Below are 14,729 nucleotides of genomic sequence, written 5' to 3' on the forward strand. Positions count from 1 at the left end.
ATTGCACACTTTGCACCATTCTTTCATTTTACATGAAGATGAATCTTCATCCCATCAAGCATATTGCCTCAGCTTTTTCAGCACATTATTATCAAGAAAATGAAGATAGGCCTATATTTAGGATTTGTGGTTTAAATATGTTTTTTGAGGCATCTGTACTCAGTAGAGGAATGCATGATGGGGTATTTTTTGCAAGGGTATTTATCCAAGTATTTACTTTGGTTTCATCTTCACTATCATCATCAGCTAAAAACTACTTGGCGTTTCAGACGCTTCGTGTGTCAAATGCAAGCTTTGGCAGCAGAGAAGGCTGCTACCAGTCAGTAAGAAAGATTAATAGTATAGTTGGCCTTGCTACCTGTCCTCATTTACAGATTTTTCATAAATTACCTAATTTGCCTGTGACAACATCTTAAACGCTTTGACAGCCAACTGAGGTTTAAAATCAATGTTTAGATCAATGCACTGTCTGGTCTAAAAATGTGACCATCATTTACTGCATGTCAAACTTCAGGTTGAAATCCAAGTTTCAGGTTTATTTGAGATCTTAATATACACACTGGAGTAAGAGTAAGTTCAGCAGGTTTCCAGACTTGTCTCTCCATTTTCCATCTGAATATTTTATGGGAAACACAATGCAGGAAGCATAAATATCAGTGCCCTGAATCATGTACAAATTGCAAGAGCGTGCAGACCTATTTATTAGCTATACAAACTGTTCATTTTAAGAATATGTCAAAAAGCCAGGGAGTCTGTTGCCTTTATGGATTTAACTAGACACAATAGTAGGTGGAGCTGAGTAGTGTTCATGTCGTTATGGGGGAAGAGTAAGGTGGAATTTCATTTCTTGTAGTATGGTCATAGAAGACTTTTTCTAAATATCAAACCTAAAGTTCAAATGTCTCCTCTGTCATACTAAATGTGTTGCTTTGTTGTTATAGGAACAACAAAACTAAAATAAATAAACCAGTTTGGATGTTTTATGCCTTTGAATCTGTTCTGCTGTGTTCAACAGTACCCCCCCTCAATCTTTAGAAGGATCCTCTTTTTCTCGCTTCAGTTTTAATGGAATCTATAAACATTGAAACAGCGAGTGGAGTTATGTATTCTGTGCTCTCTACAAAGGCTGGTCAGATTTTATGGCCTCTGCTATAGTGCTTGATAAAAGATACTGAAACTAGAGATTGTGTGTGTCTTTCTCTGAAATTATTAGAATAGTTATTACCGTAACAAAAAAAAAAATTCACCATGATTAAGGTTTACATTCTATGACAAAAGTCAAGTGAAAATTTTCACAACATGAAATTAAACGTATTATGAATTCTTACATAAACGATATATAATGACACTGACTGTGCCCCAGGCCAGCCTTGTGTACTCTACTGGAGCAACATGCTTCAGAGATGAAGAGAATAAGAATAAAAAAAGAATAAAAGGCTGTTAGGATGAATTTAATTGATACTTTCTTGAATAAAAAATATGAATAAAATCTATTAGACAAAAAAGCTGTCTTATTCTCACTCTGAAATCAGTAGAAGTTCTAACAACTGCTTATTAGTCTCAAAAAGCGATATTTGAAGTACACAGCACTGTATTTCCTACAGATATATAAATGTAAGTAAAGGAAAATTAGAAACCATCCAGACTTACTTGAAGACAATAATACATTTTCTCAAAGTATATTCTTCTCAAAGACAAACCAATGCATTAAAGCTTTCTATTTTGTGGAAATGCAAAAAAAAAAGAGCTCTTACTATCTTCTCTATACACTTGACTGCACATTTGTTTTTGTCTCTCCTGTCTTGTAGCGTACTTTCAAATACAGAAGCAAGAGCATCTGAAATTCCCTACAGTGATATTAGATGATTATTGGCCTCTTCTCTGGTGTTTTCCTCTTTCTGAGGAGTTCTCAGAGGACGAGAGAGCGAGAACAGTTGAGGCAAGAAGCTGCCTCCATACTAATGAGCTGTTGAAGGCTGTTCTCAAAACTGGCTCCTCCAGACAAGCTGGCCTCATTAACACGTGGCATCAAAATCCTTCAGACGGAAGATGCATCAAGATAGAGACAAGACTGTGCTCCCAGCAAACAGAACTAATAAGGATTGGAAAATTGATTGGAAGTATTTACTCATTTCATAAGCTAGGCACAGTTTTATCTGTATTGGCATATTTGTTACCTTTGGTAAATATGTCGCATATTTTTGGTAATTAAAAGTAGCATTGCACACCAGACCAATCAGTTCTCTCAGCCGATGGTACTTGTTTTTGTTTTCCTGGGTAATTCTGAATAAAAAGCAACAAACAGTTGCAATATGCATATAACAACACAATAAGTAACTACTCTTTGTTGATTCAAATGGATCTCACATATGTGTCATCACTTTGGCTGTGGCACTTTTTAAAGAGCACCATAATTCTTAACGTTTCATGTCTGCTTCTGTAGGAAAAAACAAAACAAAAAAACGTGGTCAGAATTCCAAAGTTTTCTTCCTGCAGTATCTCTCTGCAGTATCTGCCTGTCTGTCTTCGGGTTGTCCGTCCCATACGTCCCATACTTGTGAACATGATATCTCAGGAAGGCCTTGAAGGAATTTCTTCAGATTTGGCTCAAACATTCACTTGGACTCAAGGGTGAACTGATCAGAATTTGGTGGTCAAAGGTCAAGGTCACTGTGACATTTTTTTGTCCATAACTCAAGAATTCATATGCTAATTATGAAAAAACATTCACACAAATGTCTAACAGGATAAAATGATGAATAATGACTTTTTATAACCCGAAGGTCAAATGTCAGCTTCACAGGGATATCATAATGTCAGCACTACAACTTGGGAACAGAAGGGGAGATTGTGATTGTGTATTCCACAGTTTGTAGGACACTGAACTAGTGATACTTTCGACTACAAGGTCAAAGGTCATTGTGACCTCAAAAGAGGTTTTTAATTGTAATTAAATAATTAATTGGGCGATTGCAGATTTCCCACACATGTTGACAGTAACCACACAGTGAGTAAACAATAACTAATACAGTAAAGGCTTTCATATTTCCATCTCATCCATTCTGCCTTTGACTTACAGCCTCACATACTGAATCATGTGACTGCAAACAACATATTGGAGTGTGCCTAGCTAATGCTGACCCTGTGAGTGAGTGAGTTTCCCCTACAGCTCACAGAGAGCTGTTGCATCCAAAAGTTCCAGTGGAAAAAAAGCACTTCATTTTGTTAAGCTATATTCTTCAAGAATCCATCTTTACATAGTAATCAATTACATGTGTAATGTATGTTCAGTTGAATCATACATATGTATCCTCAATATAGTGATAAGTTCCGCTCTGCAAAAAAATACACTTTTCAGTATACGGTTTTATTCAGTTCCTTCAACTGTTATTTGTTATTCACCACATACATTATATGAGTCTGGACGAACGTGGATGTAAACTGCAACTTGAGTGGTTGGCAGAGGCATACAACCCTGGGGCAGTAATTCTAGTTCTGTGTACCTTTCTGTCTGTTTTATTGATTAGAGCTGTACATCCGGATTGTCTGAGGTTATACAGTCTATCCACCAGTGATCTGTATTCACACAACTGGCTGCTTATTCTATTGACTTTTAACTCAAGAGTGCATAGATGGTTGTATATGAATGGCCATCTTTACTCTGGTATGTTTATGGTCTTACAGCAACAGCAGCAGTCAAGGTTGGTTTTTCCTTTTAGCATTTGTCTGGTGCTGCTAATGTTTAAAAAAAAAAATGAGGCACTTAAAGGGCTCAGGTCTTTATTGATCAAAGCCAAGAAGTCTGTCTTGAAAGTGTGTCTGTTTGTCTGACTGCACGTCTCTATGGGAGGGAGCTATCAGTCTGCATTGTCAGCATCAATAAGAAAGGAAAGTGGAGGATAATGAAAGAGGAAATTGATGAAAATGGTGAGAAACCACTGGAAAAAAAAAAAGAGAGGATCAGTGATCAAAGAGAGTTGAGGAGGCGAGACAGATTGAATGTAAATCTCTGGGGCTTCCCTACTGGTGGTTATAGAATCATCACATTTTCTCATTAGGAGAGAACACATCGCATGTCCAGTGTTCACACCTAATTAAAATAAGGTTTTGATGATTTGACATTTAGGAGACTACATGACACAGATTCAACACATTTTGGGGTGCAAATCCAGTTCATATCTTCACTCACTGTCACTGAACTGTGCAGCATGTGATCTAATACAGCAGAAAGGCTGAAATAAATAAATAAAATTACAGGTTTTCCAGTGAACATTTGATTTAAAATGGCTGTGAGTTTGCCATTGAGTAATTTAAAACATAACACTATGTGCACTGAAAGAAGTGTATCATGTGTAGAGACAGTTTTTTATTGTAATGTTTGCTTCGTTATACCAGTTCACTTGAGGTCCTTCTGCCAGCATCAGTTCAAAAACCCATTATATATGAGAAATGGCTCCCATCTGGGTGCTTCCTGTATATATGGTGTCTGCTAATTGTGTATTATATTGTTATTGACGTGTATTTGTTTTCAGCATCACAGCTTAAAAGTATTTTCTTCTGCCTCTTTATCTGTCAATATAAGGGCCTTATTTTCAGTCACTGGCTCCTCATAGGGCCATTTGTTTTTTGTGGCCATCGTAACTTCGCCCTCGGGGTTGGAAGTGGAGGGTGAAAGGAGTGAGTTGCAATCTGCAACCACACCGCTGGATGCCACTAAATCCCCTACACACTGGACCTTTAAATAAAATGGCACCCAAATGTCCAAAAGGTCCTTTTTAAGACTGCTCCGAGAAAAACTGCGTACGTCAGTAAAATATTTGATTTTCTAAACATTCCTAACCCCTTCTCTCTCTCCAAAGACAATAAAGTTAAAAGCTGAGGCTCGGTTGGACCTTCTGCGGCAAGTGGGGGTTGCTGTGGATACCTGGCTGAAGAGCGCCATGAACCAGGTGTGTTTATATGTGTGTGTGTGTATGTTTGTGTAAGCCTCGCCCTCTCTTTGCCTGACTTGTTTCATGCAGTGCAAGTGTGAAACAGTGTGCGATATGTGTTTGTGAGTGCATTCATACCTGCAACTCTTGAAGAGTGTGTGTGTGTGTGTGTGTGTTATATTCTTTCACGCATGAACTCCAGTTTGTGTAGTGCAGTATGTGTGTGCCTGTTGGCTAAATGTGTGTAAACCGGCTTCACTCTCTCTGTGCATGGTGTAGGTGATGGAGGAGCTGGAGAATGAACGCTGGGCCAGCTACACTTCCCACGATCCCTCACTGTCGGTGAGACACCTCCCCTCAATGTGCATGCGTTGCTGCTTTCTTGCCAAGCCAGCAGATCTTGTCCTGTTTTCACAAAAACAGAGCATTTATTAATGAAATTTGAAAACATTGGAGGAATTAATGAACAACAAAACCGTAGACATAACATAAACCCTATGCTAATACTTGAATAAGTACAATTCATGCATAAATAGTTTTTGTCAGCAATTTTCAAAGAGTTTTTGACTTGGCAAGAAAGTGCAATTCTCACACATACACCACGCAACTTTTCACCAACATAAGTCGAAGCTGGTTTGTCTTGCATACACGGTGGCCTCTGTTACGCACTTTAAATGAAAACCACCAGACCACTGAACTGTGTCACTGTATATTAGTCATACATCTACTATTGGCTATCTGTCTTCCCAGCAGTTTGTCTTCTTGCACTACACAAACACCTCACTCAATTCCCCTTAAGCAAATTTGAAGTTTGTGATATTAGTCTATATAAATACATTTTGACTTGAGTTGAATTCAGTACACTCAAAAGTGTAATATTAAACTCTTAGAAACTGACTCATAATCATAGACTTTTCATTCTTTATGATTTCATTATAAGTGAAAACCACCCAGCTAGAACAGTTCTCCTGACAAATCACTTCCTGAATGATGTAAATTGCAAGATAATTGACCTCAGCCCTGCTGCCTAATCATCTGTCACGCCAGTTACAGCCTCTTAAAACGCCCCACTTCCCGACTGGAATACTGATGTAGTTTTTATTTTATGACCCTTAGCTTAAATGGCAAGATAGACTGAGTACAGATCTGAAGCCTGAAGGGACGTTTTCTATCACTTCATAGTGTTTATGATTGTGTGTACGTACTGTATCAGGGGAGAGGAGGCAGTAGTAAGTTGTCGTTTTTCTTACCCAATCCACCAAAAACAAATGTCTCTGTACACTAAATTTGGGAGTTGGTTAGTTTAGCTTTGCATAAAGACTGGAAACAAAGGGAAACAGCTAGCTCACTCCATGCAAAGGTAAAAGTTGATCCTTTTCTTCAAATTTAATTTGATAAACTGACATGCCGCACTTAATTCATTCTTTGATTATGCACAATCAATAATGCAGCCTAATGTGCTTTGTCCTTGTGTGTGTAGGTGTGTGTGGGACTGGATTGATGTGCATTTATGTTTGTGCATTTGTGTGTGCGTTTCTGTGTCTCCATTGGGTACACAGGGAGGAAAGTGTACGTACATGACTGGGAGTGTAATCCCACACGGGACTTTGTGGGGAGGCGTAGTGTGTGTGTGTGTCTGTCAGCAGGACTAAACATAGTCGTCCTGCTCCATTGGAAGCACTTGACACTCTGCTCACATGATATTGCAGCTCGCAGCTAACACCAGAGAGAGAGAGAGTAGCTGAGTGTGAGAAAGGGAAAGAAAGTCTGGAGAATGAGGGGGAGAGCAATCTCGGAAGAGATATATGGAGAGAAAAGAAGGGATGATACAAGGAGTTGCGCAGTGAAAGAGGGAGTGTTTCAAGAGACAATTACTGAAGAATGAGAGAAGCAGGAGAGAGAGTCAGCTGAGAAAAAGAAGAGATGGTGTGATGTGGAGGAGAGGGTGAGGGGGAGAGGTGAGGAGGGAGTGGCGTCAGAGTGATAATGTTGAAGTAAAATTGGATGCAGAGGTGAGAGAGACGGAGGGATTGTGAAAAAAGTGCAGAGAACATAGATGAATATACTGTAAGGCCACAGTATACAATATTTCATATTCACAAACAAAATGGTGACCAAAACAAAAAAACTGTGTTTACACAGCTGACACATTTACATTTCCAGATACTTTATTAGCTACACGTAGTTAGTTGGCAGTGTCGTGTGTCCTTTGGGCATGCATTTTTTACTTTAACTTTAACTTTTCTTTCAACTTTTATCTTCCCTTATTTATTAAATAAATCCGATTGAGGCTAGACTTGATGAAAACTCCTCCATCTGGCGTGGGTGTCATTAAAAGAACAGCCCAGGAGGCACATTGCGTGTTCAGGAATTTGACAGCAGTTCAACAGCCTTTTATTTTATTTGTGTACTGTAGCCTTAAGAGACTGACAGTGGGGGAAAAAAAAAGGGGGGGGTTATAATAACAAGGTGCAACAAAGAAAATGAGGGAGGGAAGGAAGAGGGAGAGGAAAAGTAAGGAGGGATTGTTCACAGCAGCTTGCTGATTAGGGAGAGGTTAAGAGGTGGCTGATGGTCAGAGAGAGAAGAGAGGATGGATGGATTGTGAATAATAATCTGCAGAGGAGGACAATGAGAGCGGGGAGTGGGCACTTCATTCAGCCCTTTCTTCATTCCACTCAACTTTATTATTTCGACTATGAAATACTGTAGGCCATCAACCTTCAAGTCCCTCAGGCTGCCATTGCCTTCATTACAATATCACTTTCACAGTTATTACCTCCAGGACCAATAAAATCGGCCCTTGGTCTGCCTCTCAGCTGTATGGTTAGAACACACACTCAGATGTATTTTTGGTGATATTTTATTGGGTTATTACTGAAATACATGCTGGTCATTTTACTTTGGGGATGAAATGGAATTGGCCCTGAGGCAGTGCAGTGTACTTTTAAATCAATGCAGTAAAGTGGATCAGACTGACGTAACACAACAAACATGCAGCCAACAAAAATGTGGAACTGGACATCAAGTTGTTCTCCATCACACTGAATCTATCTTTCCATTCAGTTATATAATCCATGGCTGTGTTCAAAATCAATCTCTATCTACAATATAAGTACTGTCCTTGCACAGGCAGTACTGGAAAAGGATCTGTTACGTTTAGAGCAATTAATTAACGCTAATTTAACTGTGCAGCAGTACATTACATTTACATTACATATTACGCTTATGTTTGTAAAGTTGATATATGTTTCTTGATTTTCCAAGAAACACAAAGGCATGTAGTGTATGCAGTTGTAAGGGTCTTTAGTAACCATTCTTCGACAGAAGTGTTTAAATCTTTAAAAGGCAACACCTTAGGACCACACCTGAAGGTTATGACTTCCCTAGAGAATAGATTCTTATTTCTAGGAGACCAACTTGGGATATCCACTCATATACAAAACACACATCTGTTTTGTTCTGTGCTGGTGTAGAGTTTACTGTGTCAACAGAAATCTGATGACTAAACACAATGACTTAGGAATGGATAAACACACACACACACACACACACACACACACACACACACACACACACACACACACACACACTGTATTGTTATGGCCAGCTCAGCTTGCTGTGTGTGATGGATCTTTCTACCACCTAGATCACATGACGTTCATATAAGCCAGTGAAATTCTCATGGAACAAAAGAGGGAGGGGCTGGATCATATGAAACATTAGTCCCTCTACACCTGTCTCTAAAAGCTATTGTACCCACACTGAGCAGGACTGAGAAACTCAGGCAGGAAGAAAAGGTAAGCATTGCTATTGATTAAATTGTGACACTAGCACAGGAACAAGTGAAAGTCGGACTTTGTTAAATGGACAGAGGCTGCAACTGGTGACAAATGCACTGGAGGTGGTGGAAGTAGAAGTTGGGATAATAACACAGCAAGAATGTAAAAGGCAGAGGTAGTAAAGAACAAGGTCAATGGGAGAGAAAAAAAAGTGAAGTAGCTGTAGGTAGCAGCCCACACAGGCCAGAGCTAGAAGGTTGAATTTTGGGTATTTTGTATGTCGTGTGGCACCATATGTTCAATATATGATTGTATGTGGTCTGGAGTACAAGAGTGTTTTCCCTGTGGAGCTTCAGAGGTGAATGGGGCTTTTCTTATTTGTCCTTGTAGTTATCAGACCTTTTGACTTTATCTGGCTGTATTTGTGTGTTTAAGGGCACAGTGGACTTGGACCGTGAGGAGGGAGAAGAGTGTGAAGAGAATATGGAGGTTTTTGACGACAGCAGCTCTAGTCCTTCAGGAACCCTCCGAAACTATCCTCTAACCTGCAAAGTCCTGTACTCGTATAAGGTAAAACACTAACACACACACACACACACACACACACACACAATTGAGTGAGCAGTTACATGGTTATGACATATCAAATGTCTGCAGCTACCTGGTCAACCACAGCAAACATGGATGTTAGACGTTAGAAGTTCAGTTTTGCATTTATAGTGTTAAATGCTAATGAATCTGCCATTAATAACCATGACTTTTTAATTTCAGAATGTTATTCATTCATTAATTTAAATTAATAATGATGGGCTCTGTCTAGTGTGGAGTATTTTTACTATGATATATGAATGTCTTGTCTACAAAAAAAAGAAATCAGAGCAACTAAAAAACAAGAATGTTATGGCTACATTGACGAGAGTAGAGTTGTTTCTCTCTCCCTCTGCCTTTCTTTTTATTTGTTAACCCCTTTTTCTTTCTTATTCTCTCTTCCCCTTTCTCTTTGTCTTTATCCATAACACTGTTGGTGTGTCTCTCCCGCAGGCCTCTCAACCGGATGAGTTAACTATTGATGAACAGGAGATGTTGGAAGTTATTGAGGATGGAGACATGGAGGACTGGGTCAAGGTGCACAAATACACACTAATACACATATCAACACCAGAGGCATTATCTCCTCATGAGTTGATAACAGTCTAATTTGGTTTCACAGCCTTGTATCGGTTCTTGGCATTCAATTTCCCCCTGTCTATGTAACGTGACATGTGTTCATGTTGCCTTTGTTAATGCACTTCATTGTATGTGTGTGTGTTTTTACCAGGCTCGCAATAAGACAGGTCAAGTGGGCTACGTCCCAGAGAAATACCTGCAGTTCCCGACCTCCAACAGTCTGCTGAGCATGCTCCAGTCTCTTGCTACACTCGATGCACGATCACACACCTCGTCTAACTCCACCGAGCCAGAGCTGCACTCAAACTGCATCAACGGAGACACAAACAGTAAGTACGCTGTAAACCAAGCAAGTGGTAAATTATTTTTTGAAATAATTAAACTGCCGTGCCAGGAGTTTTAGTAAAACAAGCTAGTTCCAGTTGTACCAGTGTAAATGAGTTTTTTTCCCTCCCATAATGAGGTTATTATGTGCCACTGATTAAGGCATTTTTCTCTTTACTGCTCCACTGGAGTTGCTCAGAATCCAGCTGTAAACAACACTCATTTTGCAAAGCAGGGTGTTATTAGAATAAGCAAGTGTGGGTTGTGTAACTCGCTGAGTAACAGAAGATAAAAATATTTCTGTGGTTGCTGTAATGAACAGAGGCAAAGCCTGAAGGATGTATGAGCCACTGTTAACTTAAAACAGTGCTCAGTGTCTAGTCTTTCTCTATGTCCGATTCCACAAGCTTTGTCCCTCCTGATTTCCTCTTCATCCATATATATTGAGCCATTGTTTTTTCCACATCCATTATTAAAGGGCAAACATTTGGAGCTGCCCTCTAGTGCCTCACTGGAACAGAAACTGTGATACACTGTGTTTCCGATACCTTTCTATTAGAACCAGCAGTAACTTTTTCAGCCATTTGAACTACAGTAGCTCGTCTGTTGGATTGAACCACACAGGCTTTCCTTCCTTGGGCCACTTGTGATAGTTACTGACCACTGCAGACCGAGAACACCCACAAGAGCTGCAGGTTTGGTGATGCTCTGATCCAGTCGTCACAATTTGGCCCTTGTCCTTGTCAAGTCGCTCAAATCCTCACGCTGCCCATTTTTCCTGCTTCTAACACATCAACTTGAGGACAAAATGTTCACTTGCTGCCTAGAGTATCCCACCCACTGACAGGTGCCATGATAACCAGATAATCAGTGTTATTCACGTCACCTGTCAGTGCTCATAATGTAATGTTATCGGTGTATGTCCACTGTACACCACAAGAAGGGGAAAAAATCTCAAGAAAGCAACGCTAGATTATTCCGTCCTAACGTTCCTTCTTTGCAACATTTTTCTTCTACTCTCTCTTTCTAATGATATGTGTCTGCTCTACCTGAATACTAATAGACCAGGCACATGGGGCAATTCTGACACCTAATTATTATTACACATTACGCCTTTCTGTTTTTACTGTATCTCCCTCTCTCCAGCAGTGCATACCATTCTCTTTATGACAATGAGCGCCAGGCCGACAAGGAACTACATTTCCCCAAGAATAATTATTCATTCTGTGGATCTCTTATTGCTTTCTTTCTCTCTCTTTGTCTTGCTTCCGCTCTGCAGTGATGTATGTCCGCGCACTTTATGATTATGAAGGCCAGGCGGATGAGGAACTCTCCTTTTCCGAGGGAGCGGTGATCCGCCTGCTGAGTCGCGACACCCAGACAGACGACGGATTCTGGGAGGGGGAGCTCAACGGACGGGTGGGCGTCTTCCCCTCCGTCCTGGTAGAAGATTTCACTGAGAATGGGGAATCCAGTGGAGGAGGGACAGGTGACATACAGGTATGGCTTACAGTAAGTCTCACAGATAACTTACATTTTAAGTTAGGGGTGACACAAGCGATCTTAGACAAATAACAACATTCGTTTATTAACTTTGTGGGGAAACACAGAAAAGAAGATTGAGAATGGAGACATTTCACTCAAGAGGAGCTGAATATTTTGGTCTTATCAGTATTTCCTCAGGACAGAAATACCAAGGGTAGTGTGTAGTCTACTGTGCCACTTTCCCCCCCTCCTCCCTTCCTGGCTGTTGTTCAGCAGATCCATCAGCAGGACAGAGTTCACAAACAGTGGATCAGAACTGCCGTGTTCCTGCAGCGCGCTGCAATCACAGAAACAGGTCTTATCTGTGGCAGAGAGTGCTGCTCTATTAGAGGTTCAGCAACAGGAAGGATACAGCCTCTCCCTTCCTATACGTCTGTAGACATAATACACACCACAGCAACACTTAACGTCTTTTAAGTCATGTGGGGAAGATTGGTAAAAAAAATCAGAATCCCCCTGGTTGCTGTCACGGAAACAGTCAAGTTGTAACAGTCAAAGTTGTAAACCAGCGATATGTCTGTGAAGCATTCCTGACAGTATTCCTACTGTTCTGCTAAACACTTTAAACCTAAAGCTGCTTCAATCAATGTTTTTACATGAACAATGGATGAAATGACTGTAATGTGAAATGTGAAGTCGTTGCTCATGGGCCTACAGAGAGTTATCACCCAACTCTGCAGTTCCCTTCCAGCTTGTCTGTCTGTCTCAGCCAACACAGTTAGCATCTGTAAATTTGTTGTTTTGGTTTAACAGCCTGCAACCTAACCTGTTACTTACTTTCAGCTGCAGCAGGCAGCTGTTTCAGGTGAAAAGCCCTCTGTACACTACCTGCTCAGCACTAAGCAGACAGCAGGCAGACACAGTTAGTAACTTGTTGGGGAACATGGTGGATCATTTAGAAGCTAAAGAGCCAGATATTTCCCTTGGAGAGTGAACGGAGAGTGAATATTAGACTTACGTTCAGCAGATGGTCAGAAACACGACTCCAAATTAATACTAATGTCATTCTGTGTTTGCTTGATGTGTAACTAAGTAACTGTATAAGATGATAATATATAAGATGATATATAATATAATTATAGATTGTGCGATTGACACAAAAATATAGGTTTAAGGCTTTATAGATTAGCGCTAATTATAGTTAACCCTTTACTGCATCTCATCTCTTCTCCTACAGACATATGCATGCATATTGTTTATGTTGGTTTCTTTCTTGTGTACTCACTCTGTTTTCTGGAATAGTACCAGTTTTTAACCGGTTAACAACAAGGAAGTAACTCCAGTTCCTCGTAAGACCACTTGAGGCTGGCTGAGGAAGTCCCTATCCATAAGGAGGGGTACATTTTTATATAACTCACCCATTTAAATTATTATTGAGGGTCGTGGTGGTGGGTGGGTGCCATCACAGGCGTCTGAGTTCGGTAACAAGGCTTCATTCAGCTCCACCCTTGCTCTTATGTATTTGCTTGTTTTTGGGTTAGCCAGGAGCCGAGTCAAGACTGCCAAGAAGGCTTGTCAGACACCTATAGGTGACGTCACGGAGACTACCGTCAGGCCAAGGTTCAGTGAACATTTGGGCCTGTAATTCATTTCTTTTCTTCTAACTTTTCACTTATAATGTTTGTGTTCCTTGGGTCGAATTATAGTCTGGTCAGTTTCAGCCTGTGAATTTGTCATATTTTAGTATATTTTCAAAAACACAATTTTACACTTTGGACGCCTTTCTTATGTCTATATTCCAAACTGTTCAGCTCTGACTCAGTGTAGTTGACTTCAGTTAGATGATGGTCAGTCAGTATAATCAGTTGTGTTGTGATAAAGAGTACAGGACTTATTATTCCAGGATCACAAGTGAGCAGCACATTTTCAGTGATGTATTTCTCTATTTCTGTCCCTCTCTCTAGATTTCTCCATCGCTCAAGTTGCCATCTTCTCTGCCACCTCTTCCACTGTATGACCAGCCTCCCATCAGCCCTTTCACCAGCCCTGAGACCTCCACCCCGCCTCCTCTCCCACGCTCACCCTCCACCGCACTCAACGGAGAGCACAAGCCTCCACCGCCCGCCTCGTCACACAAGGGACCGCTATCCACCCACAGTAAGCCACGCGCACACACACACACACACACACACACACACACACACAAACACACAGAAAAAGTTTGTATGTAATTGAGTTAATTGAGAGGAGGTCATTGTGGCTTTTTACTGCGCGTTTATAGAAATCTATCTCTCTCTCTCTGTAGATCAAAGCTCTGGCAGGAGTCCAGTGTCTCCAGGATTTCCGCAGCCACTGAGATTCACCCCTGAAGGAGGCCCGGGAAAACTACGACCTGTTAGTATAATAGTTATTCAAGAAGTGTGCAAGATGTTTTTTACAAAGCAAAGTCATCATAATATTCTGATATGAAATTAGAGCCAAAGTTGAAGTTGTCTGATTAAGCAGTTAGGCTTTTGTCTAAGATTGTGGTGGTGGTGGTTGTTCTCAGTGCAGTGTTTTGTCTAGTAGATTTTAAAGTGGATTACTAATATTAATTGGCTTCTATTTTAATAACTATTACCCGTTTAAAGCAGTTTTCAAGCAAAAACGAACAGTCCCTATTTGGACTGATGAGCTGATGAAATTGCATTATTTACATTTTATAGACAAACAGAATCAATCAATAAGTTGATAGTCGTTAGTTGCAGCCCTACATAACGCAGACTTTAACACAAACCTTTATGGCACGTGGTTCTCTCTGCCTTCCTTGTTTTGTTAAATGTAAATGTTTGTGTTGATTAGACTGTATAGCCTGTGAATCCCAGTTATTTTCATTCCTGTGTTTATTTAAAAACAGGCTCTAAAAGAAGAGACTAAATATACTTTTTGGAGATAAAAGGTTTGTGTCCCCCAGTAGGAAATGAACATTATGCTGTTTGTCAAGTGAGAAAAAGTAGGGCATCTCTGTTATTGCCTTGACAATAGTTTCCCTCCCTTTTTT

At 40.3% G+C, this 14,729-nt stretch overlaps 1 protein-coding gene across 5 annotated transcripts in view; it reads left to right on the forward strand.

Annotated features, from left to right (window-relative positions):
- Window positions 1-14,729, forward strand: part of LOC127362073 (F-BAR and double SH3 domains protein 2) — a 66,743-nt gene that overhangs the window by 47,646 nt on the left and 4,368 nt on the right. For 2 of the 5 annotated variants that reach the window (XM_051397348.1, XM_051397351.1), the window contains 8 exons: window positions 4,860-4,949; window positions 5,211-5,273; window positions 9,149-9,283; window positions 9,755-9,838; window positions 10,032-10,209; window positions 11,484-11,716; window positions 13,654-13,846; window positions 13,995-14,083. In XM_051397348.1, the coding sequence (XP_051253308.1) occupies window positions 4,860-4,949; window positions 5,211-5,273; window positions 9,149-9,283; window positions 9,755-9,838; window positions 10,032-10,209; window positions 11,484-11,716; window positions 13,654-13,846; window positions 13,995-14,083 (1,065 nt within the window). The remainder of the gene's footprint in view (window positions 1-4,859; window positions 4,950-5,210; window positions 5,274-9,148; window positions 9,284-9,754; window positions 9,839-10,031; window positions 10,210-11,483; window positions 11,717-13,653; window positions 13,847-13,994; window positions 14,084-14,729) is intronic. The other 3 variants (XM_051397349.1, XM_051397352.1, XM_051397350.1) reach the window with 2 other exon arrangements.

The sequence above is a fragment of the Dicentrarchus labrax genome, unplaced genomic scaffold (genome assembly GCF_905237075.1).
Source record: "Dicentrarchus labrax unplaced genomic scaffold, dlabrax2021, whole genome shotgun sequence".
NCBI lineage: Eukaryota > Metazoa > Chordata > Actinopteri > Moronidae > Dicentrarchus > Dicentrarchus labrax.